The sequence below is a fragment of the Vanessa tameamea genome, chromosome 30 (assembly GCF_037043105.1).
Source record: "Vanessa tameamea isolate UH-Manoa-2023 chromosome 30, ilVanTame1 primary haplotype, whole genome shotgun sequence".
In the NCBI taxonomy this organism is placed as follows: domain Eukaryota; kingdom Metazoa; phylum Arthropoda; class Insecta; order Lepidoptera; family Nymphalidae; genus Vanessa; species Vanessa tameamea.
Window position 1 is genome coordinate 5,237,059 of NC_087338.1, and position 27,410 is coordinate 5,264,468.

Below are 27,410 nucleotides of genomic sequence, written 5' to 3' on the forward strand. Positions count from 1 at the left end.
TGTGTGTAAAAAATATGATTTGTAAATTCATACGATACAATTTAAGTACCTTTAAATTGTTAATTATCAAAGATAACTTAGTACTCGTGCATTATCGAGCAGCTAGTTCAAGATAGGGATGGTATAATGATCACCCCTTTTTTCCCTAATCTACCATTTTCAATCGAGTAACGTATTCGAATGATTTCTGAACGCTCAGATGGCGTTTAACGTTTTTACGTTTAATTTAATACAATGCAGTTGTAACAGTGCTGCTTTAAACCGGTTCGATCCAGTTATAGCCGCATTGTAATTTGTTATGTTAATGACTTCATAAAATATATACATAAGTTGACTTATTTCATTGCATTTGTTTTCTGAGTTAATTAATCATTCTGGCGCGTGTACTTTACGCGCGTTAACGGTGAACGTACTCGCTAGGATGTATCTGATAGGTATGTCCGTTTTAAATCAGGGTGCAATAAACCCGGGCGCCAGGTGTTGGGGCTCACTGATAATGGTCAAGTCTTTAACTATTGAGGCGCTCCGAAAGGTCTCTTAAAAATCCTTTCTTGGGGGTAGATCTTCAAAACTCGGCTTGCACATGCGCTTGTAGTGCTTAAGACGGGGCTGCAGATTTACCTGTAAGGTTCCACTCTTTAGGTAAACTTGAGTTTAGTATAGGACGTACAGGTAGTGGTGAGTCAGTAAAAACTCTTACTTGAAACTGAGATACTACCTTTAAAGTTATTTCTTTGCAGTAGGTATTTGCTCGCCTGGGTAATTACCAACCAGCTCGTCAGTGTCTAGCATTCTTAGTATAGTGATCCTGTTTGAAGGGTGCATGAGCCAGTTTAACTATAGTCACAGGAGACACAATATCTAGTTCCCAAGGTTGCTGATGCAATGGTGAATGTAAAGAATGGTTATTATTTCTTATAGCGCCAATGTTTGTAGGCTGCGCTGATCGCTTAACATCAGGTGGCGGATTTGCCCGTCCGTCTAAATATAGCATAAAATCTATAAAGTTAAATACTTTCGAATTTCATCCTTACATATATAAATTAGCCTTTGACGACTTAGGATGTGAAATGTACATGTATGTTAGCTGTTTTTAGTAATTAGCGAAGGACGAAAACTACGAAGTATTACTTGTGATATTTATTCTTTCGATAAGTCTTCTTCTTCTTCTTGCCTGTTGTCTCGAGCTATTTGGGGGGGGGGGCGCAGCATGTGTCCATCCATTCTCCTTTATTCTTCGTCATTCAGGGCCGGATTTAGGGGAGGGTTACCCGGGCAACTGCCCTGGGGCCTCCACATGAAAGGTTTCGATTAGTTAAGAATTTTAATGTAATATATGTTTATATATCCAGATATAGTTAAATTATATTAATATACGAGTATTGCTGTTTTAAAAGTTACTTATACAAAGAGTAAATAAATAATAAACAAACATTACTGACAGAAATGAATTTATTGAAATTAATTTATAAAAAAATATCTAGGTGTGAAGTGGGGGATTTCTCTGTTGGCCCAGGGCCTGCAGACATCACTACAACTATGCCCTTTTCCCTTATCTAACTTTCTCTTGGTATATTATTCACTAATTATCATTTACAAATACGCTCGGCCCAGTTCTTGTTCAACAATGGAATCCTTTCTTTGATAACAAATGGAAGACTTCTGTCATTTTTATGTGTTCAGCGATAATTTTGGTATCGTGTACCTTATGACTGATTATGACAATGGTCTTATTTTTTCCTTCTAATTTGTTATTAAGGGGGTAAACTCAGGAGTAGTTCCATATAAATTAAATTAAAATTGAAATATTATTTTTTTGTATTTATAAACCGAGATGGCCCAGTGGTTAGAACGCGTGCATCTTAACCGATGATTTCGGGTTCAAACCCAGGCACGCACCACTGAATTTACATGTGCTTAATTTGTTTATAATTCATCTCGTGCTCGGCGGTGAAGGAAAACATCGTGAGGAAACCTGCATGTGTCTAATTTCAACGAAATTCTGCCACATGTGTATTCCACCAATCCGCATTGGAGCAGCGTGGTGGAATATGCTCCATACCTTCTCCTCAACGGGAGAGGAGGCCTTAGCCCAGCAGTGGGAAATTTACAGGCTGATTATGTTTATATGTTATTTATAATCTTGGCCCTCGAGACTCCCTTCGGGAAATTTCACGGTGTGTTTACAACAATATCATGGATACTCACAATAATTTAGATCTTTTTGAATGAAACGGTGACAAACATTGTATGAACACGATGAGGAAAGGTAAACTAATAACACCTCGGTTCCGACTTCGTAAAGTTACATCCTTCCTGGAGCACTGTATTCGTTTCTTTAATAAGATTCCACAGTTATTTTTAACTTGGCCAAGTAAACAATTTAAATCGCATATCAAAAATGCATTGATAAATAAGGCATATTACTCAATACAATATTATATTAAAGATATAATTAGAAGACTTAGTATTCGTTGATTTCTAGGATATATGTAAATTTAATTGTACTTTATTGACATGCTATATGATAAGGATGTTGGGAAGGAGGAACTACTGAGTTTCTTGGCGGTTCTTCTCGGTAGAATCTACTTTCCGAACAGTTGGTGTAACATGACGATATAAAACTACTTGAATAGGGAATATTTTGATTTTTTGATGAATTAAACTCTTAATTTTTTATACTTATTCGAAAAATATTAACAAAACTTACTCATTCTCAAATTACCTTTAAAACCAAAACCCATTCTTACCACACAAGGAACAGATATAAACTAGAAACACCTAAAACTCGAACCAAGTACGGCATTAAAACTATTTCATTTGAAGGAGCACAGCTGTATAACTCTTTGCCTCTAAGTGTTGTAAATTCAAAATCTCTAAATATATTTAAAAAACGATTAAGAACACATATATTAGAGGATTTCACTGATCTTGTTCGATATCACTACTGTTTATTATTTGTAATATCTTAATTGTAGTTATAATTTTAAAATTTCCTTTGTAAGCGAACTTTGTTCTTTTTGGAAATAAACTTCTTTAAACCTAAACCTAATTTTACACGTGATATGGATCAGTAATATTCATTTAATAATCATATAATACTCTATTCCAATGGGAATAGGAGAAAAGATAAATAAACAACTTTGACCTTGAATTGACATGACATTTTAGTTACACTAGTGAGGAGAAAATTATTGAGTGAATGGGTAGAGAATGCTAAGCAACGATATATTTTATTGGTTTTACGTAATTTTTTAAATAAATTTTATATAATTTGCAGGAAAGGATGCCTTAAATAAAAATTAGGTCGTTAGTTTTGATTTGGATCGTGGTATTTCGCAAATAGCCTTATTAACTTAAGAAGAGGTAGTTATTTTCAGTGATAAGTCATAGAAACACACTCACAATTTAATTTATATGAATACATTTTTATTTCCTCATTAATAAAAAGAAACATTTAGGCCAGTCAATAAAGCCCGTGAAGGTCAAGTAATTAGTATCATTATGATTTTTTGATATGTGGTTTGGGACGTTAAAATAATAATAAATTAAATTTTTCAACTCTCTGCGGTGAACGCTAGGGGGTTAAGAGGGTGAAAGGCGTTTTTGCTTATAACTTTGTAAAAAGAATTGTTAGATGGTTGAAAATTGGACAGAAGGTGTAATTAATTATAACTTACCTTGTATTAAAATTTCAACCTTTTTTGTTTAGTACAAAATTAGTTATTAACAAAAAATAATGTTTGGACACTTCCAATGCCGTCAACATCTACCCGCAAACTTCAGTCTCGTGAACAAGACATTCGTAGATAATGTCGAAACATCGAGTTCCACCAAATAAAAATGAAAAACATGGTGAATATCCCATTTTAAATACTTGTAGTAATAAAAATAACCATATTCATTGAAAATCTTTATCTTATGATGTCTGCAACCGTGATGTGTACCGAAAAGGTGTACCATTTAGCTTTCATGTTGGGTTAGAACCCAATGCTGATTTTCAAAGGTACACTTTGTGGCTGTGACGAGCCGTGACAAAGTGACATAATAATTACATAAAATGTATTAATAAATAAATACATTAAATATCCACTTATTATAATACATAACGTTAATCACGCTACGACCCACTGGTTCATACGTAGTCACGTGAATCTTTTTTTTTTAATGTTATAATTTGGCAAATATGTCATTTAGGGCTGCAAGAAATATTAAGCATTCCTTTCATCGCCAATGCACGATCAAATTTTGGGGACTATGTTGTTATGACCCTTGTGTTAGTATTTATGTTTAACAAACCCCTCAAACGGGACCACATAATGGCTACTCACTGTGTCATCAGTGGCAACGATACAAAGTATTGCTGTTTTGTGGAAGAATATCTGATGTGTTGCATATCGATAGTGGACTATCGATAGACTATCGATAGACTATTGATAGTTAAGGTGTTAGAGATAATATCGATAGTATTACTTTTAACCTAAACTATCGATATAGGCTAAAATTATCGATACGATCGACAGTATCAATAGTATCGCTGCTACCAATAGTATTGCTTACAGAGAGCTAGCGATACTATCGATAGTCAAACTATCGATAGTTCTGCAATCCTGGATGTGGGTCGTATCTACCCAGACGGGCTTGAAGCAAAGCCCTGCCACCAAGTAAAGTAGTGTTTGATTTTGTTGTCCATGTAAATAATACCACGCAAATTATACTATAGAACTATTGTTAAGATACAAGCAACGGATTAATTTCGATAACCACCTTATTTCCAGCAAGTCAACAAGAAAATATTCCACTGAAGCTGAAGAATGGCTCGACGCCGGAAACGAAGCGGCTACCACTCGTCAAATCTGCGCCGCATTTGAACAACAATAGGATAGACGAATCGCCGAGCGCTGATGGGAAATTAGATGGGGTTGAAATACACACTCCGGGTAAACACGATGCAAGGTAAATACATTGCCTTAATCCAATCGAAGTAGGAAAAAAGTTAAACAAACCTTAGGTAGGTAGTAGCTTTGAATATGACGATATTTCGATTTTGGTAAACAGTAATGACTAAATAAATGCATTCAAAGCTTCAAAATTATTTGTTTGACAATACAGACAGAATATCGTGACCCGAAATACATGCTCTCCGAGGCACGGAAGTGTAATTAGAGTTAGATTTATTCTTAGAAGGTGCTAGAAGTCGTCGTTAAAGACGTTTATGTCTTATCAACCAGTCTAACTGTCTAGACCAACGAGACAGTCCAACAAAACATAAAACATATTTAGCATATTCCAATGGAAGTAGGAAAAAAGATTCCTCCTCCTTCTATTAACGCTAACAATACGCATATAAATAAAACGCATAAAAACGCTATTTTTTCGCAAATTCATAGTGAATATCATAGATTAATCAAGCCCTCGACCAAGGCTATCGCGTCAATTTGCTGTCAAATGTTGTTGATTTGGCTTTTCTCCTCTAGTGGTTGGAATAGAGTATAGATTAATTAATACTCGCTTCCTATATTTAACGAAGCGTTATTGTTTATCAATTACGTATCGTTTTTGATTTACGAAGATATTAAAGTCGTTAAACTCACTAATACTATATTTTTTGTAGGGTTGCTTGAATAACGCCTCGTAGACAATTCTATCATGCATAAAATTTAATTTTGTGATAACTTTTACCAAAATAAAAATAAACTTTCTTTTGATTTTCGTTCAATACAAATGTTCGAAGGAATCCTAAATGTATTCGTTATGATCACATGTCGAAAAAGTATGTAATGGATTCCAAAACTTCTATTGAAGAGCCCAGAGCTTATAACAAAGGAGGAGGCTAAAAGCGAAAATTCTCCCTTTAAAAAGATCTATGACGAAATATAAAATCGATTGTCGTTTTTCAAAAAAAAGAAGTTAACATTTATTCTCCATAAAATGTTCAGGAATATTCCTAATCTTTTAGTCGTTTGATATATTTTTTTTTTATGTCGACTTTCCCGCCATTCCTTATAAATGTCATCTTAGGGAATATTTATAGCCACTTAGATTATTTAGATATCTACATTGAGTGTCGGACTACAAAAGATCTAAAACAACAGAGACGACTTTATTAAATCGGTGTGCGTGACTTCAACACTTGACACTCGCCAAACATCGTACTACTTCACTAGTAACTAAGCGTACTTTTGACGCGTTCTCAGCTTTGAAATTTGTATTTCTTTTGTTGCAGCATCGAAAATAACTCAACACCAAGATATCCGAAGGTAATTATTTCTTTGAAATAGATTTATCTTAGATTTGTTTAATTTAAGCTGTTAATCAATGAAAATAATCGTAAATCGTTGACGGTTGACATTTTGGATTAAATTGCCAGTACTTTTTGTTTGATACAGATTAAACATCGTTACAGTAATTGTTCAACTTAATTCCTAGATTTTTATATTTTTAAGCTAAGTCTTAATTTTTTTTTCATGCTAAAGTTAGCAAAGGCAGGACATTACGTGAAAATGACACTATTGCTGTCCGGCTGGGTTTTCTTCACGCTGATATTCATGATGTACAACGAGAAAGAGGAAATCACCAGGAACTCTTCGGTCAACCCAGGGGAAATTAAAAGTAAGTCATAACTTTTTTTGGTTATTTAATTACTTAATATACCAATGATACGTTTAATAATATTTATGATAAAATTATCTAAAATGACAGACAAAAAAGTCCTTTATACGGAGAAGTTTTGGAGGTTACCCAGCAGGCTATCTCGATGCGAGTTAATAGATACACAAGTCGAAGATTTTCACCTAACATTCCTAACATTCACGTCTCGGTTTTTGTTTCTAACTTCCAAAAGTGATAACAGACATTCCATTGGACCTATCCAGGAGACTATCTATCCCCGTGGAAAGATTTTTGGCAACAACAACGCAATATTCTAACGGTCCCTTACAAGGTGCATTCGCTTGTTCTGTAACAGGTTCGGTTCGCAGATTCGAGCTTTACATAAGTGAGTAAGGAGAACTGAGCATTACAGTACCCATCTTGCAATGATACAATTTGTAACTGACTCCACTGGAAAAAAATGTTCAATCGAGAATTAGACTGTTACATTGCAGGCGAGTGCTGACGGTGAGGGCGTCCGTGGTTAGGCTTTATAGGAGGCACCCTTACGACACGCGTAATTTGAGCCTTTAGTGTGGGCCCTTTGTTGTGGGCTTTCAATTCCTGACTTGAGTATAGGCAATAGAGCCGACAGCATGAACTTCCGAGAAAAAGGGACCGCGCTTACCAGAAGTAGGTTTTTCTCACATAGACGAGCACATACAAGAACTCGAATATACGAGTATATATCTATATTATAGTTTTTCTCACGTATATATAATGTCCACATTGCCCCATTACACAAGCTACTCTAATATACACATAAGTAATTATTAATATAATAATTATGATTATTGGTACAGGAATTAATAAATTAATATATTACTTCGTTGTTAGTAGTGTCCGATCTTGAGTGCCAACTTTTAAGGGAGGGGGTTCATTTAAACTGGTTAATAGTAATTAAGCATTTCCAAGAATGACCATAAGTTTAGTAAAAGTATGTGCAAATAACAGCCTGTAAATGCACTCTTGGGCCTTAGTCCAAACTTAACCGGTCTTAAGCGGCTTTAACCGGTTTTAACCTCCGCTCCCTTTGAGGACGTTTGGATGGAACTTATTTTTGGGTTGGTATATACACATTTGGCAGAATTTCATTGGAATTAGACACGTGCAGGTTTCCTAGGAACGTTTTACTTCAACGAGCACGAGATGGATTATAAACACAAATTAAGCGCAAGGCAATTATCGGCTAAGATGCACGCGTTTTAGCCACTGGCTATTCTCATCTCTAGTTTGCTTTAGTATTTTCCACCAACAAGAAGTACCTACAGTAAAAACACACACAATAATACCAAAAGTCATCATGAATAATTGGGTAATTGCCTACTTTTTTGCAGATATTCTAAAAAGAGTTAATTTATGAAATAAAACGTTATAAAATTAGTAAAAATAATGATTTTTATTTAAAACCGATATCGTGTTCAGCATCATGAAACCTCGCGGATGTCATGGACATTTCAAGACCTTGTCAAAATTGGCTCTGTTGATATTATACTGGAACACAATTAGATCATTGTATGATCTTCGTCATCGTAGTCCATATAAAGGGTTCTAAATGTCACACATTTAAAAGGTTCCAATTCGTCGTTTACCTTGAATTTTTTAATATTTCTCATATATGTGTTATTGTGCTTGATAACAAAAATTATGTCAATAATTTTCACGCTACTGGGCAAGGAAAACTAACCATGCTGAAGGCGTAGTGTTAAAGCCTATATATGTTGTTCCAAATCCATAGTATAATATGTTGTTCCAAATATATTCTGATTGATTTCCTTGCGATGTTTTTTTTCATCGCTCCTAATTGTGTGAGTTTAAAAGATTAAGATTAATTACTTGAAAAAAAATTATGTCCATGCAGATTTGAACTCGCGACCATCAGTAAATTCATCGATTTCTGATAACATGGTATGGAATATTCAATTGTAGAATTAACACTTATTTTTCCTTTAAATTTTAACTGTAATATAGAATATCAATGAGACGTGCTTAGATTATTTTTATATACAGTGGCGTAGCTATCCTAGGGCCAGGTGGTGCAGGGCCCCGGAGCTCAGGGGTCCCTCTAACATAAGCTTTGAAAAGAGCGGGTGAGCCAACTCGCGAGCTCCTGAAGCTAGAAAGCCTCGACCCTATTTCACAAGATTTTTTTTCCTATCTATAATTTTAAAGAGCAATATAAGTTAAAGAGGGCGTTGAAAGAGGGGACGAGGGCCCGATTGTTTTACGATGCACCGAGGCCCTTGCCCTAGCTACGCCACTGTTTATATACTAGATGAAAACCCGACTTCGCTTAGGTAGAATAAATAAAACTAAACAAATACGGTTTAGTTTTATTGCTACCATTTATTAATAATTCATTGCGGATAAGTTTCCATTGAGTTTACCGTACCCCTCCACGAAATTATTCAAACATGGCAGCCCGTTGAACTTCGAGCCATTGAATTTTATGGATTTAATATGGAAATGTCTAGATTATAAGAATTTTTTGGATATATGTATGCTGTCGACTAAGAAATCATTATTTTTTTAACGTTCTATAAATGTGGATTGGTTTCGATACGGTCTATCGTATAGCTACACGATATTATTAACACAGATCTAGACTGAGTGTAGCTCTGCAAATGAACTAAAACAAACTAGCCAATTTTATTATCTTCGTGTGCGTGACAGTTACTTTTGACACCAAACGTCATAGTATTTTACTAGTGTGCGTGAACTTAGTGACTACTGTTTAGACCAACAAATTAAAGGTGAGGTGTAACTTGAGTCGTTTGAAGGTATTTAACATGGTTACGTAAACATCAAAGTCTATAGAAATAACCAATAAGACGTAACATTCGTAATGGCCTTCGATCAAAGGTTATGGTAAATTAAAAAAGCTACTGAACCAATGTACGTAAAACTCGTAACTGATTACGCTACACGTTAAGGTTAAGGAGGTTTTGGTATATAATATTATTATGTGAGTAACTGCTTTTTAATTTATTACTATTGACGTTATTCGAGCCGAGATGGCCCAGTGGTTAGAACGCGTGCATCTTAACCGATGATTTCGGGTTCAAACCCAGGCAGGCACCACTGAATTTACATGTGCTTAATTTGTTTATAATTCATCTCGTGCTCGGCGGTGAAGGAAAACATCGTGAGGAAACCTGCATGTGTCTAATTTTAACGAAATTCTGCCACATGTGTATTCCACTAACCCGCGTTGGAGCAGCGTGGTGGAATATGCTCCATACCTTCTCCTCAACGGGAGAGGAGGCCTTAGCCCAGCAGTGGGAAATTTACAGGCTGATTATGTTATGATTATGACGTTATTCTGAATTTCATGTTCACTTTGCTGTATTTAGTTTTTGAATCTTGTTTAACTGTTTAGACTCACTGTATACAAATTATTACTCTGTTATCAAATTTAAAATTGTTAATGAACGCTTGTTTGTGAAATATTATATAATTAATGAGTTTATGGTTGATATATATATTCATAGATTAGAATTGTATTCATTTTCCAGAACAAACGCCGTGGATAACATCTAAAACCAGTTTAAATCAGTATAAAGTATAAAGTAGTTTAATGAAACCCATCAAGACATAATCTTTCGTTAGAGTCGCTAGACTTAGCCTAGGAACTACACGGTCTTCGGTGAACGACCTTTAAAGTGTTACCTGACTACATAAATTACACAACGTTTAAATAAGTACGTAATCTTTTAACGATTATATTTAATACGAGGTATTTTTAGTTATTCTGGTTTCAGTAACATGATTTCGTTATGTTTTGATTATTTATTATTTATGGTAACATTACAATACATAACGGGGGGTGCTAAGAATCACCGGGCTACGGGAGGCCACCACAACCGACTGACCCTGGCGACGTACAACGGACGCACGCTACGGCTTGACTCGCATCTAACGCAACTCGAGGTGGAACTTGGGAAAATTAGGTGGCACATATTAGGGTTATGTGAAGTCCGTAGAGAGGGAGAGGACACCGTAACCCTCGAATCGGGCCACCTAATGTACTTCCGAGAGGGAGACCAACAATCCCAAGGAGGCGTTGGGTTTCTGGTTAATAAGTCCCTAGCTGACAACGTTACGGAAATCTCCAGTGTGTCGAACAGGGTAGCGTACCTCATTATAAAGCTCACCGAGAGGTACAGCCTCAAGGTGGTGCAAGCGTACGCACCGACCTCGACACACTCGGACGATGAAGTGGAGGAAATGTTCGATGATATATCGAGGACCCTCCACTCCACCACGAAAACCCACTACAACGTTGTCATGGGGGACTTCAACGCTAAAGTGGGAGTACAGAATTGTAGCGAATCGGTAGTAGGACCCCATGGATTTGGAAGCAGAAATCATAGGGGGCAAATGCTTGTCAACTTCCTCGAACGGGAGGGGCTCTTCTTGATGAACTCCTTCTTCAAGAAGCAGCCCCAAAGGAAGTGGACGTGGCAAAGCCCCGACACTATGACCAAAAATGAGATCGATTTCGTCATGACGGACAAAAGGCACATATTCAGAGACGTCTCAGTGATCAACAGGTTCAATACCGGTAGTGATCACCGACTTGTCCGAGGCTCTCTGAATATCAATTTTAAGGCCGAGCGCGTCCGTCTGATGAAGTCTACACTCCGACCATCTCTGCTCCAAACCACTGCGGGATCTGAAACGTTCCAGTCAAACCTGGAGAACCGATTCGCTGCCATGAAAACCACAACAGACGTAAACCAGAACCTCAAAAATGTAGTGAGAATTCTCAGGGAAGAAGGCACGAGATTTTGTAGCATGCAGCGTAAGGGCAGAAAGTCCAAACTTTCGGAAGAGACTTTAGGGCTAATGAAGAAACGACGTGAAAACCCACCTGTCACTTCGTCCGAGAAACGGCAACTAAACCAAGAGATCAGCAAGCGCGTACGACACGACCTCCGGTGCTCCAATACTCTTACAATTGAACGAGCCATCGAGCAGAATCGGGGGTCTAAGGTGTTCGTACAATCTCTTGGAAGAAGCCACCTGACGAAGTTGACCACAGCAAGTGGAGAAGTCGTTTCTTCCAAGCCGGCAGTTCTTTCGGAAGTAGAGGACTTCTACGGCCGGTTATACGCATCGCATGCATCTCGACCTGATCCCGAAAATGAGGATCCTAGAGCTACATTAACACGCCATTTCACCGAAGACCTGCCAGAAGTCAGTATTGGCGAAATCGAGATTGCTCTTAAACAGCTTAAAAATGGAAAAGCCCCTGGAGAGGACGGCGTTACAACAGAGCTATTGAAAGCAGGAGGTAAACCCGTACTGAGGGAGCTCCAGAAGCTTTATAACTCTGTCCTCTTCGAAGGGAGAACTCCGGAGGCGTGGAGTAGGAATGTGGTCGTCCTGTTCTTCAAAAAGGGAGACAAGACCCTGCTGAAGAACTATCGACCCATATCCCTAATGAGCCACATCTATAAGCTGTTTTCAAGAGTGATCACGAACCGTCTTGCGCGAAGATTCGACGAATTCCAACCCCCGGAACAGGCTGGATTTCGGAGCGGATACGGCACCATAGACCACATCCACACAGTGCGGCAGATTATACAGAAGTCCCATGAGTATAATCGGCCCCTGTGTCTTGCATTCGTGGACTATGAGAAGGCCTTTGACTCGGTTGAAATCTGGGCTGTTCTGGAGTCCCTGCAGCGTTGCCAAGTTGATTGGCGATACATCCAAGTGATGAGATGTCTCTACAAGGCCGCCACCATGTCCGTCCAAGTACAGAGTCGGCAAACGAATCCCATACCATTGCATCGAGGAGTGAGACAAGGGGACGTTATTTCCCCCAAATTGTTCACTAATGCAATGGAGGACATGTTCAAGATGCTGAACTGGAAAGGGCGTGGCATCAACATCAATGGCGAGTACATCTCTCACTTGAGATTCGCAGACGACATCGTCATCATGGCAGAAACGCTGCAGGACCTACAACAGATGCTGAATGAGCTGGCTGATTCTTCTATGCGCATCGGCCTACGGTTGAACTTGGATAAAACCAAGGTCATGTTCAATGAACATGTTCTACCGGAACCGATTGCGATACACGGTACCGTCCTCGAAGTTGTTCAAAAATATGTCTACCTCGGGCAGACATTGCGATTAGGTAGAAACAACTTTGAGGATGAGTTGAATAGAAGAATTCAGCTAGGTTGGGCAGCATTTGGGAAGTTACGACGAATCTTCACATCGTCGATCCCACAGTGCCTTAAGACGAAAGTCTTCAACCAGTGCGTCCTACCCGTCATGACATACGGAGCCGAAACGTGGACACTCACGACAAAGCTGGTCCACCGGGTTAAAGTCGCTCAGCGTGCTATGGAAAGGGCTATGCTCGGAGTATCTCTGAGGGATCGCATCAGAAATGAGGTGATCCGTCAGAGAACCAAAGTCATCGACATAGCCCACCGGATTAGTAAGCTGAAGTGGCAGTGGGCTGGCCATATTTGTCGTAGAACCGATAACCGTTGGGGAAAACGTGTTCTAGAGTGGAGACCGCGTCTTGGCAAACGTAGTGTAGGACGTCCTCAGGCACGGTGGAGTGATGATTTGCGCAAGACGGCTGGCAGGAGCTGGATGCGAGTTGCCGAAGAAAGACCACAGTGGCGTGCATTTGGAGAGGCCTATGTCCAGCAGTGGACGAATGCGGGCTGATGTGTGTGTGTGTGTGTGTGTATGGTAACATTTAGGATTTTTGCCTTCAAGTGTGTAAAAAAAGTTAAATAACAGCCAGTCCTTTTAAGAAGGGATTTTACGACCACAATGCTCCGACCCGGTTTGGTGTTTGATGTTTTAATGTATCTACTATATGAATTATATTCACAACAAAATTAAACCACACGAAAACACAGTACTGCAGAACCCACAATAGTTGATTTACGTGTTCACCAATGAACTATAAAATATATCACAGCGAATATATTTATTTTTATATGTAGATATGTCTTGCGTCAGTCACGTGGTTATTCAAAATCGGTCCATTATTTAAAAAGCTTATCTGATTGACTTATTTAGGCGGTCATCTCGACGTATAGCCTATTCCAATGCAAGTAGGAATAAAGATAAACAAACCTTAGATTACGTATTTCATGCGATTTGCTAATAACTCAGCTTGGGCAGCGAGTTTATGATTAATATATCTTTATTTATAATACAACACAACACTATTACAATTAACCACTTTATTGCTACATTAATTTACTTCCGAAATTCCGATAAAAGTTTCGTTGACGTTAAAGACGCCATGTTTTCCGAAATCCATAGTTAACATCACAGATTAAACAAGCTCTCGACCAATGATATCGCGTCAATTTGCTGTCAAATGTTGTTTATTTGGCTTTTCTCCTCTTATGGTTAGAATCGAGTATACGTAATTATACATATATAATTGTATTTAACTAACATATTTGTATTTCAAATGTTAAAAAAGAGTAAATAAACTGAGCATTCTTGTTGATTTTTCTCGGTAGAATCTACGTTCCGAAACGGCGGTAGCTTCGCTTAGTATAGTTTGTAAAATGACGATTCAAAAATGCTTGTAAAAGCCTACTTGAATAGAGTGTATTTTGATTTGATTGCAACGCAGAATTTTGTCGCGTTATATTTCAAACAAACGAAACAATCGTAATATATAAATACGTGCTTGTTTTAGATTACATGATAAACGTATCCGAGAGTCAACTTACTCTATTTGTTAAACTATCCGGACCGTTTCTGACTGAGCAAGCGGAAGGTAGGATGAATACATCGGAACAGGACGACTACAGGAAAATGGACGTTTGGCTCGAGACTTGGTCGACGGACATGAAAAGCGTCGGTAAAGAGGTATATTGTTATCCTTCTATTAATACTTGTGGATAAGTTCATTGTTTAAGTTATTACCTTGGTAGTCTTGGTCGGTGCCACCCAATTATCAGGTATTCTGCCGCCGAGCGTGTTGTTGTGTTCCGGTTTGGGTGAATGAGCCAGTGTAACTACAGATACAAGGGACATAACATCTCAGTTCCCAAGGTTGGCGCATTGGCCGCGTGAGGAATGGTTAATTTTATTACGACGTCAATGCCTATAGACAGTGGTGACCACTTACCACAAGCTAACGTCTCAGTTTCCGGGTCTGGTGGTGATCTAAGGGATAGTTAATATCTTACAGCGTTATTGTCTAGGCGGTGGTGACCACTTACCATCAGGTGGCCAATGATGGAACTTGATTTTATTCTTGTTTTATCACCAATAAACGTACTAAAAAGAATTAAACTTTGTAAGTTTTTTAGAAATTATCCCTTTAATACTTAACGTCGCAGTTCACTCGCGCCGTAACTCGTTCTGATAGAACACTTTCTTATATTGACTTTATGGACAACGACCAACCGCCTTACCAAACTAACAACTCACCGTACGTGAAACTGCGGGCGGCGACTAGTCTATATTATTATATTGAATGTGACAGTGACTCTGTCTGCTCGTGCACCCGCTTTTACGGCTCAGCCATTGAACAAATTTTGACGGATTTAATTTGGTACTGAGCAAGGTCCCAACCCTTAAAATGAATCCCAAATTTACAATTCCAAGGGGTAAAGTTGGGAGTTAAAGGTTGATATGCAATTTTTTCGAATTTGCTATAAAATGTTCAAATGGGTATATACGCTCTGACAAGCGGGCGAAGCCGCAGCAATAAACTATTTCAATGTGAATTACTTTATAATTCTAGTTCATTATTATAAAAAATATATATATAGTTTACAGCTAAGTACACAGTGTTGCTCTAAGCCCAGCACCCACTGTTGGGTCTTTTTCTAACTTAAAAACTGATCGTATCTCTTTCAGATGTCACAACTCTGGACAGTAATGCTACAGGAAAACGACTTAGACTTCAAACAGGGAGAGTCCCGTTCGACAATCTTGAATATAGAAACGAATCGGACGAATCACAGCGTTTACGCATTACGCATGCGCACGTCAGCCAATGAGAGCGTGCCGTTCACGATAAATTACAAGACAAATCCACTAGATGCCAGCACGGGAGTCTTGTACTCTTGCATCCTGCTTTTTGGATTGTACGTGTTGATTATATTTGAGGTAAGGAATACTATGAATACTTTATTTGATTCGATTGTGTTTTGTTTTATTTAAATTGAAAATAACGTCGTGGGATAACAGGTCGGAACGAAGTTACTTGCCCTATATATTATGTATTGAATAACAGATGAATTTAAATAAATTAACAAAGTTTGATAATAAAATTAAATGACTTTAACAAAAAGAATCTTAAAAATACCGTGTAAATTAAAACATTTACAGAAAACATGTGTAAATAATATATAACCATTTACATACATATAATAGAAAGAGACGGTGAGAAAGAGAAAGAGAGGCAAATATCACCTCGATATAACGCTTTATACTTACGTGATGGTTTCTGCCAGTTCACTCTACTGTAAGGCAGTTAAAAGAACTTCGTTCCAAAAATTTAGCAGGCACGTGTGAAGTGGCGCATCGAAATTGTTTGTTATTAAAATATATACTATATGTTTGTTGTGCGTTCACGGCCAAAACAACAGAGCGGAATTTGATGAAATTTGCTATGACGCAAGCTTAAATCCCAAGGATGGACAGGATAGGATACTTTTTTATGTCTAACTTCTGACGATAAACCGAAATAAAAAGCAGTATCTATCGATTGAACGACATAAATGTTAGTGAGCTGCAGTGCCATATTGTGGCGAATTTATTACAGCAATCAGTATAGTATAAAAACCTCCGTGATAAACTTTTCAGCAGAAGGCGTCGTGTCCTAACCTAACGGTCGCAGTTTATTTTATAACGACCAACCTCTAAGAGGCAAGCGAAGCCGCGGGCGATAACTAGTAATTTATAATTAATTTAATAACATATACATAAACATAACATAATCAGCCTGTAAATTTCCCACTGCTGGGCTAAGGCCTCCTCTCCCGTTGAGGAGAAGGTATAGAGCATATTCCATCACGCTGCTCCAATGCGGGTTGGTGGAATATACATGTGGCAGAATTTCGTTGAAATTAGACACATGCAGGTTTCCTCACGTTGTTTTCCTTCACCGCCGAGCACGAGATGAATTATAAACACAAATTAAGCACATGAAAATTCAGTGGTGCCTGCCTGGGTTTGAACCCGAAATCATCGGTTAAGATGCACGCGTTCTAACCACTGGGCCATCTCGGCTCTATTAATTTAATATAGAGTATAATTAATAATCATTTTATTAATAAAGTTTTTATTATAATAACATATAAAACGCGCCTCACACTAGATAAGATATATAAAGGCCGTGGGGAGCTTGATGCCGCACAAGAGTGTCCATAATTGCTAAAATTCATTAGAAAAAAAAATTAGAAAAAAAATTAGAAAATTTCAAAAGTGGTAAAACTGATGTCAGTGAATCATAAAACGAATATTTATGACGAAATTCGACAAAATATATATAAAAGACTAGCTGTGCCCGCGACTTCGTGCGCGTTTGAATTTATTAAAAAAGCGTGACTTTATTATTATTTTACATATAATTCTAAAATAAAAGTAGCCTAAGTTACTCCTTATTATATCAGCTATCTGCCAGTGAAAGTCCCGTCAAAATCGGTCGAGCCGTTCCAGAGATTAGCCGGAACAAACAGACAGACAGACAAAAATTGTAAAAAATGTTATTTAGGTATATGTACCGTGTATACTGTATACATACATATGCATTTAGTAAAACGCGGTTATTTTAATGTTACAAACAGACACTCCAATTTTATTATATGTATAGATACAGAAGTATTTCTTATTACCATAGATACGAATTTTACGAAAGTTTTAACAGTCGTTATGATCCGGTGGAAGAAAACACTTTTCCTGGTCATGAGTCTGCGACCCGCGTCCCATCGTTGACATATGACTTACGAATAATCATCGTAATAAATTGTACCACGTTCAAGATAAGATATAAAGTCTATTGTCATAGAGAAAAACACCTTAATCGTTGGAGATAGAGTTTAAAATCTATTGATAATGAGAAATTAATTTTTATAATCTCGCTGCTATTTGAATAGATCACAATCAACACGTGTATGTTTGTTTGCTTTGGTTACGTATATCTTGTTTTGTAGAACAGTAACAGCCTGCTATCCCACTGCTGGGCGCACGACTCCTTAATGTCCTCGTGAGTATATCCTCTCGATTTTTTCCTTCTGAATTATAAATACAAATTGAGCACATGAATTCACTGGTGCTTGCCCGGAGCTGGAATTTAAAATCATCAGTTAGAATTCACAGAAATATAATCAATTATGGGGGTGAGAGATTAGACACTTATAATATTTCCTCTCTAGTTGGATGATCTCTTTTGTGATTGGCCGCCGTGGCCAAAACCAGGCCAGTTCGTAGGATGTCATGATTGCAGCGCTGAAATTGTACAAAAATTAAAACTGTTAATAATATATGGAAATATTTTTGGCGCCCATTTTAAATTTCGAACATAAAACGTTCGAGAAAATAACTATGAAAATCCTTTCTTGTCGTCTAGTTTGAATATCGAACGGTAAACGTTTTAGAACACTACTATGAAAATATTTTATTGTGGTTGTTTAAATTTCGAACCTAAAGCGCTCCAGTGAAGTCCTATGAAAATCTTTTTTGTCGTTTAAATTTCGAACATTTAACGTTCCAGAAGAGTAGTACGATAATAATAATTTTTCTCAACTAATTTATATTTCGAACATAAAACGTTCGAAAACAATACTAAGAAAGTCATTTTTTGTCACCGAGTTTAAATTTCGTTAACATAAACGCTCCAGAACAGTACTATGAAAATCCTTTCTTGTCATCATAGTTTAAAATTCGAACATTTAACGCTTCTGGAACATACTATACTATAATTATTTTCTTGCTTTTATTTCTAATTGTGATAGGTCATTTTAATCTGGTCTTCTTCAACTTAAATAATAACTAGGTTACTCTGTCAAGTCCAAGAGTGTCTCCTATCTCGGCTGTGACAATAATTGTCAAGGAACTTTAATTATTTATAAATTGAACTTTGTACGTACTGTCATAATTCTTATCTATATTAATATACAATGCTGAATAATTTGATTGTTTGAATACGCTAATCTAGGAATCTGCGATTTGATAAATTTGCGTTAGATAGCCCAGTAATTGAGGAAGGTTACAGATTATAACAAAACATCACGCTACGACACACTGGTTCAGTATAAAGTATATGATTACGAACTTTTGTTTTAGGTCATCATCATTCATCATTAGCAGCCTGTAAATTTCCCACTTCTGGGCTAAGGCCTCCTCTCCCTTTGAGGAGAAGGTTTGGAGCATATTCCACCACGCTGCTCCAATGCGGGTTGGAGGAATACACATGTGGCAGAATTTCGTTGAAATTAGACACATGCAGGTTTCCTCACGATGTTTTCTTTCACCGCCGAGCATGAGGTGAATTATAAACACATATTAAGCACAAGAAAATTCAGTGGTGTCTGCCTGGGTGTGAACCCGAAATCATCGGTTAAGATGCACGCTTTCTAACCATTGGGCCATCTCGGCTCTTATAGGTTGCGGCAAGCAAATAGGCCTGATGCTAAGTGGTCAGAACCGCCCATAGAAATAGACGAAACGCTCCAACCAATGATCATTAAGATGTTATGTAACCGGAACACAGCAATAATAAGTATACAATTTTTGGCGGAATAATATCTGATGACTAATCAACCCAGACGGGCTTGCACGGAGACCCACCCCCAAGTAAATGAATTCAAAGAATGTTTTGGATACGGGAAAGTACCAAAAAAAGTTTTTCATGTTTTATTTTATTTTATTGAGCATAAAAAAATACTTTTATCCAATAAAAATCTTTACTTTTGTCTGTGTCTTTCACAAAAGTATTACTGATACTATGCAGTGGAATTATTCATATTAATGTTTCTCTATTAAATATCGACCTCGTAGCAATGAAAACGTTTCAATCTCTTCATCTCATCAAAAGGAGTGTGACCTTAGCCCAACGGGGGGACATTTTGCAGACTATTCATTTATAGAAGCGCAATTAGTTACTTATCGATCGTTAAAGTGAAATTACCAACGCCGGTACGGAAAAACGTGAGAAATGGAAAAAATCTCACTGGCCAGTTTTTTTCTTTGTTTTGTTATTAAGCGACTTCAAAAAACGGAGGTTTTTAATTGGGTCAGATATTTATTTAGGTAATTTGAGTGAGGGAATAGGGAGTGCAAATGTATGTGCATAAGTGTCCACTATAATATGGCCTGTGTTGTTGGCTCTCTTGGGATTATTCGCCGTGGTCGATATCGGTCAGTGCGTCAGTATTGATTTACGATTTATAAATTCAATGATAACTTTCGTTTTAATTGTTTAGGGGTCATAGCACTAATCCCGGTAGTCGCTATCATTAGGTAAATATGGAGCTTCGTAGGTCAAACTCATATATACGTCACAAGTTTTAAACACACATATAATATATTTTATATTTAAGGGGCGTTTCTATGTTCGTGAATTTTCACATTAGACAGAGTAACAAGTATTCAATTACTTATTAAGATATAATATAATATATGTTTTCATTTTTTATATGGATATTTTTAAATCAAAATATACTTTATTCAAGTAGGCTTTTATAAGCACCTTTGAATCGTCATTTAACAAACTATATTAAGTGAAGCTACCACCGGTTCGGAATGTAGATTCTACCGAGAAGAACCGGCAAGAAACTCTGTAGTTACTCTTTTTCAACATTTAAAAATACAGTCATGTTAGTTAATTACAACTATGTATATATTGTATGTTATATATCCTGTCTGGAAGTCAACAAGTATTAACTCCACGCTTTTTTATCATCTGTATAACCTTGTATCCAATAATATGCCTTCTTTACCAATGTATTTTTTACAAATGACTTGAATTTATGAATCGGCAAAGTTAAAATAAAAATAGGAGACTGGTAAATATGCCATCTGATAGTAAGTGGTTACCACCGCCTATATACAATCTTGGGAACTGAGATACTATCCTTGTACCTGGTTAAAATTACTCACTCACCCGTCAAACCGGAACACAACAATGATAGATATTATGGCTTAACGGTTGAATATACGTTGAGCAGGTGGTACCTACCCAGACATGCTCACATAAAGCCTTACTACCAAGTAAATTTGAATCAAGAAAATCTGCCTTTTGTTTTATAATCTGTGATTATTACATATTAATAATTTTAAACCAGTTAATATAATAATTTCGCTTTAATATTTTTATATATTTAATTACTTTTAGATTTAAAAATATAATAACTGTTGCAAGTAATCTCAAGGCCAAGCTTCAAGGTCAGGTTGTAGTTGCGTGCCAGTTTGAATAATGGCGAATTATTTCCTAGGTTATATCTGTTTGTCGATGTATGGAATAGAGCGCATGATTTTCTAATTATTGTTGATAGAATCAGCCCCGTCTTAGGCACAACAAGCGACCGAGTGCAAGGAGTGTTGTGGTGATCACTCTGCCCCCAAAAAAGTTTTTAAGAGAGCTTTTCTGATAATGCAAGACTTGACTATAATCAGTAATGGTCACGTGTAAGGTCGATTTACCAATTAGATTAAATAGATATTGTATTTAAATATCAGTTCGCTGTGCACACACATCGTCTGCAATGCGCGCCAATTTTTATATATATTATTTTCCCGCGCTTTCGCCATGTGTGTCACTCGAGATGACAGATGCATTAATACACAGATAATATATAATCATACAAAACATAAATCTAATACTAATTAATATATTATTGTTATAGATCTTTGTATACTACAATCAGTACCTTTTTTCTGGATTAAGGCAGGACTGAGGCAGATAACTATTTAGCCAATTAACAGAAAACTTCTTCTCATGATCCTAACAAAGGTAAATTGCATTTCAGATCATCAACCGCACAATGGCGGCCGTTCTCATATCAACGGCATCGCTGGCCGTCCTCTCTCTCGTGGGTGAGAGACCCTCCCTCCCTGAACTAGTCTCCTGGTTGGATATGGAAACTCTGCTGCTGCTGTTCAGCATGATGATCCTGGTTTCCATTATGGCCGAAACTGGGATGTTTGATTTCCTTGCCGTATTCACTTTTGAGGTAAGTTTAATTAAACCAATTAAAAGTAGATAAGTGTTTTTGAAAAAGTGGATATTTTTATGGTAAGTGGTCACCATTGTCACAAAGACATTGGCATAAGAAATATGAACCATTCCTTACATCGCCAATGCACCGCCAATCTGAGGAGCTAAGATATACTGGCTCAATCACCCTTCAAACCTTATGGCGGTCGAATATATGATGAGTGGGTGGTGCCTACCCTGACGGACTCTCACAAAGCGCTTCCGCCAAGTAATGGATCTTAATAGACCGGTTTCCGGTCAATGAAGTCCGTTTTTATATTTCCTCGGCTTGTCTCGTTATAAAAGTACATTTTATAAGAAAAACAATGTGAGCTGCTGAAAAATTTACTTTATTATAAAGTAAAGTAACGGCCTGTACACGTCCCACTACAGGACTGAGGCCTGCTCCACTTTTATGAGAAGAAGATTTGTAGTTTGTTCACCTCGCTGTTAGTGGATGACTCTTGCAAGTGTCAGCAAAATGTTTTCGAGCACCAGCGACCACGTTGAACTTTAAACACAAATTAAGAACGTGAAAATTCCGTGGTGCTTGTCTGTGACTTACATAATTAACTTAAGTAATGCCACGGGACATTACTAAGCTACTAATCCTCAGATTTAGTAAAGCATGAGGATAGAAAAATGCATGAGATTCCTGCTATAAGAATTTTATTTGGACCGATGAAGTCATATCACGTTTGTTAAACGAAACGTCCCCTTGGATGCCTCGCTGAAGTTTGCGGGCAGTTGGCACTGAGCCGCAACATTTTTCTAATATTATTGTTTATGCGTGAATTTACTATTTGTTGATTTCTGGACGGGATGTATATAATTTTAATTGTATTTTACTGACATATCCTGCAATTGAAATGGTGGAGAAGAGTAATGAGAATCTACTTTACCGGTGATAGCTTTAAATTTAATTCAACAGTGTAACGTGATGAGTGCTTTTAATAGCCTACTTGAATGAAGAATATATTGATTTTGATTTATTTTATGTTTTCAGGTGACCAAAGGAAAACTGTGGCCATTGATAACCCTGCTGTGTGCCATCACAGCGTTGTTGTCGACGTTTTTGGACAACGTCACAACAGTCCTGTTGATGACACCAGTGACTATAAGGTAGTTTTATTGTTTTTTATTAGTAGGTTGGAGGTCAATGAACTCTAATAAATTATACAATTAGCAACAAGAAAGGGTAAATACAGAACAAGATATAGATTACATAAAATATCTGATCCTATCCTGTTACGAAATTTATTATTAGTTATATAAAATGGTGATTCATTGTTGAATCAAATAAAGGCATTCATTGAATTTATTCTACTATGAACTGTTAAAATGTTGGTATGTATTTTGGAATTGAAATTTAGGTCTCTAATATACTATTTTGTTTTAATTTGGTCGATCAGGAGCCATTTTTGGTTTCATTGACATTAAAGAATTTATAAAAAAGGTAAAAAGATTCGGCCATGCTGAATCACTGCTAGAAAGGCATTTTAGAACTACAATGGATAAAGATCTAGCTAAATATATTCTCGCTCCCCTAGGGATTCTTTTTATTCATGGAATATTTTGGTGAAATTTTGTTAATAGATTATCAAAATGAATCGAATCTGTGCCACTGTTTGCATTAGTAGGTAAATTAGAAAAATTACCAGAGGAATTTCCTAAAGGAGGCCATGAGGAGAAAGCTATGAACTTGTTAGAGATTTGCCTGTTCTTTCTTCAGGGCCCTCTCGGTTTCCTTTTATATACTCAACACATTTTCACACAATCAAACATATCATTTGCTCCCTTTTCCAGGTTGTGCGAAGTGATGGACATGGATCCCGTGCCAATATTAATGTCGATGGTACTCTTCAGTAACATAGGGGGTACTGCTACCCCCGTCGGTGATCCCCCGAACGTCATCATTGCTTCGAATAAGGCTGTTGTACTAGCGGTGTGTAATTTTTGTCTATGGTTTAAGGGTTTATTTCAAAAAAGCCCTCTGTTTTAGAAAATGGTTTGGATTTTAATACAGAGACTATTTGAATTTAATTCCATTCTAATGTATGTATATTTCTTCACAGGGGATAAACTTCACGAATTTCACAATGCATATGACGTTAGGTATACTGCTGGTGTGCGTACAGACATACTTCCAGCTCAGATATATATACAGGGATACCAACAAGCTGCGTCTCAATGTACCGAGAGAAATTCAAGGTGACAATTTTACATCATAGTTTTGTATGTTCGGTGTTTTTAATGTAATTAATAATAGTATACTTAGTCGTAGGGCTTTTTTGCAAGCCCATCTGGGTGCCACCCAATCATCAGATATTCTACCGCCGAACAGCAGTACCAAGTATTGTTGTGTTTCGGTTTGAAGGTTGAGTGAGCCAGTGTAACTACAGGCACAAGGTACATAACATCTTAGTTCCCAAGGTGCCGCATTGGCGATGTAAGGAATGTTTAATATTTCTTACAGCACAAATGTCTGGTAACCACTAACTTACTTAACTTACCCAAAAAAAATTAAATAATAATATATCTATACCAATATAATAAAGAGGTAAAATATGTTTGTTTTTGAGTTAAGGAGCTCCAGAACTAACGATCCAATTTTGTAAATGGGGGGGCTATAGATGATATGTATATCATATCATTTTCTTTACTAATAAATTGCACTCGTTTAAAATTTTAAGATCAACTTTTCGTTAATATGTATTTTTTTATTATGAGGTTTATTCATTCGAATGGATACTATTTTTTTTTATTGGAGCCTACTTGTTGTTTTTCTAGCTGCAAGCACAAGGGACATGACATGTTAACCACAAAGGTTGGTGGGGCATTGGCGATGTCAGAAATGATTATTATTGCTTACAGAGCCAAAGTCTGTGAGCGTTGATGACCAATTACCATCAGAAGCCCATTTGCCCTTCTCCTGCCCACAAATTCAGTATAGACGTTTACTTAATAAAGTCCTTTAAACTAATTTCAGACCTTCGTCATCAAATATCGATATGGCGTCGAGCGATAGAGTCACTCCCACACTTGAGCAAAGACCAGCAGGTGGTGAGAGAAAGGCTGGAGAGGAAGATGAAGAAGCTGACGGTCCAGCTGGATACGATGGTCAAAGAGAGTTCGAAAAGAGTTTGCCCGAAGGAGACCTTTCAAACTACCCTCGGACAATTAAAAGAGAAAGTATGTCTATTACAACATCTTTACTAATAAATGAACAGATGGTTATGGGTTCCGTACCTTTAAAGGCAAAATAGTCCCTTCAGTATATTGTCAAAAGAAATTTTCAACTTTAAGTCCGGATTTGTATATCAACTACCTGTGTTCAAATTGTTTGGTACCATTACCTAAATTTTTTTTAGGTTTTAGGCAAATACTTTCAATAACGTCATATGTGACCTTTATTCTTTGATTTTTAAGATAAAGTTATTAAGATTTTGTTCCTTATGTATAAAGACTTAATCGTATCATTAACTTTCAGTACAAAATCCGCGACAAGATGTTACTTCTGAAGTCAACAGTCGCCATTAGTTTCGTCGTTGTCGTGTTCTTCCTGCATTCGATACCGGAATTGAGTGAGTATGACACATGACACATGAATCGATCGACACATGACACTTGACAGCAGAGATTATCCAATAGGCTTTGCAAGCGACTGCCTAGAGGTTCCGCATGGACTAAGTGATCCAGGGCAGGTCGAAAATCGGGAAATTGTTGAAGCCGTGACGGCATACCTTTCTAATGGAATAAACAATATCGTAATTGACAATAATTTTCTTTATTAATAAATCGCCGTGCAGTAACTTAATAATTTTAATTGTGCTCAAAAACTTTGTTACATTTTGTCAAACGCTTGAGCTTATTTAGATGTTTGGGAGTTTGGCAGAAATCCGCTTTTCTAGGAAATACCTAGTCGAAGATGTTTTGCTTAGTTGGAATAGATCCTGTCAAAACTCAAATCAAGCTTATCAGCATCATTCAGAATCTTCTGGAAATTAAGGATTTAAAAGATACTTTTTTTTTTATTATTACTAGATCGAATGTCTCTCGGCTGGACAGCTCTTTTGGGTGCCATTTTGCTCCTGACGCTCGCCGACCGTGAAGACCTGGAGCCGATATTGCATCGAGTTGAATGGTCCACGTTACTGTTCTTCGCGTCACTGTTTGTACTTATGGAGGTAAGTAAATACATTCATAATTAAGTTAAAGCTTTCAAACGTATTTTTTTTAATCGGTCTGAGATAAGCACCAAGGTTCCGACTCCGCAAAGTCAATAAATCCTTCTTGGGACAAGTTATTCGTTTCTATAATAAAATTTCGCATATTTTTAACTTTGCCGTTAACGTTTCTTAAAAAAAAAACATTAATAAATAAAGCATATTATTCATCACAAGATTATTTAGATGATAAAAAAACTTGAAACTAATATTTGTTGACATTCAAGTAGGATATATTCCATAATATAATTATATTTAACAGACGTTGCTCTGTATTTCAAATGTTAGAAAAAGGTAACTATTGGGACTCTTGCCGGTTTTTCTCGGTGGAATGTACATACCAAAGCGGTGGTTTATTTAATACAGTGTTGTTAAATGATGATTCATAAGTGCTTGTAAAAGCCTAATTGAGTAAAGTATATTGTTTCTACAAAAATTTAAGTGCGCCATTGTAATTGCCTATCTTATACTCTAAGGCATTCTCTGGAGATTCTCTTCTCTTTTGAGAGGTTTGAATCTCATTACACGACGCTGCTCCAATACTGTCTAGTGGATACAAATATTGATTTTAAGTCGTCAGGAGTTTTCCAAGGAAGAAGACAAGCCTTTACTATTATATTAAGCCTAATGACTTACGTAAATAAAAAGTATATTTTTTTTTATTTGTTCGATTTTAGGCTCTATCGAAACTTGGTCTCATCACATTCATCGGAGATCTGACCGAATCGCTCATATTGAAAGTCGACGAAAATGGTAGACTGGCCGTTGCCATTCTTCTCCTTTTGTGGGTAAGTTGTTGTCGCAGTATTAATAACTATCTGGACCAGAGTTTTTACCCACGCGAAATTTGTTAAATATTGTACCTTATAATCCCCCCATTTTACCCACTCCGGGGGTGAACTAGAAAAAAGGAGTCTGTCTTTCTTTGTCTGATTACATCGCCAATGCGCCACCAACCTTGAAAACTAAGATTATAGTTGTTGGTAACACTGGCTCACCCACCCTTCGAACCGGAACACAACAATACTGAGTACCTACCGCTATTTGCCGGTAGAATATCTGATGAGCGGGATTTTCTATTCTATTATAGTTTGGTACCATTTAAATTTGAATAAAATGACGTGTATTTCTGGGTAATAATGGATAATTTTTTTCATGGACTCGAATTTTATTTTTAGTGTATTCTGTCAGATTATATTATTTGAAGTCGTTTTTTTTTTGTACATTGCATTTAATGTGGAATTTAATAAAAAAGTCCTATTGTTGAACAAAGGCATAGGGCCTTGATCTTGAAGAGAAGATTTGAGACATGTTGCTGAAGTTCA

At 36.9% G+C, this 27,410-nt stretch overlaps 1 protein-coding gene across 4 annotated transcripts in view; it reads left to right on the forward strand.

The window, feature by feature from the left end:
* Positions 1 to 27,410, forward strand: part of LOC113391664 (P protein-like) — a 52,372-nt gene that overhangs the window by 23,284 nt on the left and 1,678 nt on the right. For all 4 annotated transcript variants that reach the window (XM_026627703.2, XM_064219966.1, XM_064219967.1 and 1 more), the window contains exons 3-15: positions 4,779 to 4,956; positions 6,227 to 6,260; positions 6,477 to 6,612; positions 14,345 to 14,517; positions 15,517 to 15,768; positions 21,633 to 21,836; positions 22,866 to 22,981; positions 23,666 to 23,804; positions 23,935 to 24,070; positions 24,849 to 25,051; positions 25,350 to 25,443; positions 25,904 to 26,046; positions 26,763 to 26,873. In XM_026627703.2, the coding sequence (XP_026483488.2) occupies positions 4,779 to 4,956; positions 6,227 to 6,260; positions 6,477 to 6,612; positions 14,345 to 14,517; positions 15,517 to 15,768; positions 21,633 to 21,836; positions 22,866 to 22,981; positions 23,666 to 23,804; positions 23,935 to 24,070; positions 24,849 to 25,051; positions 25,350 to 25,443; positions 25,904 to 26,046; positions 26,763 to 26,873 (1,919 nt within the window). The remainder of the gene's footprint in view (positions 1 to 4,778; positions 4,957 to 6,226; positions 6,261 to 6,476; positions 6,613 to 14,344; positions 14,518 to 15,516; positions 15,769 to 21,632; positions 21,837 to 22,865; positions 22,982 to 23,665; positions 23,805 to 23,934; positions 24,071 to 24,848; positions 25,052 to 25,349; positions 25,444 to 25,903; positions 26,047 to 26,762; positions 26,874 to 27,410) is intronic.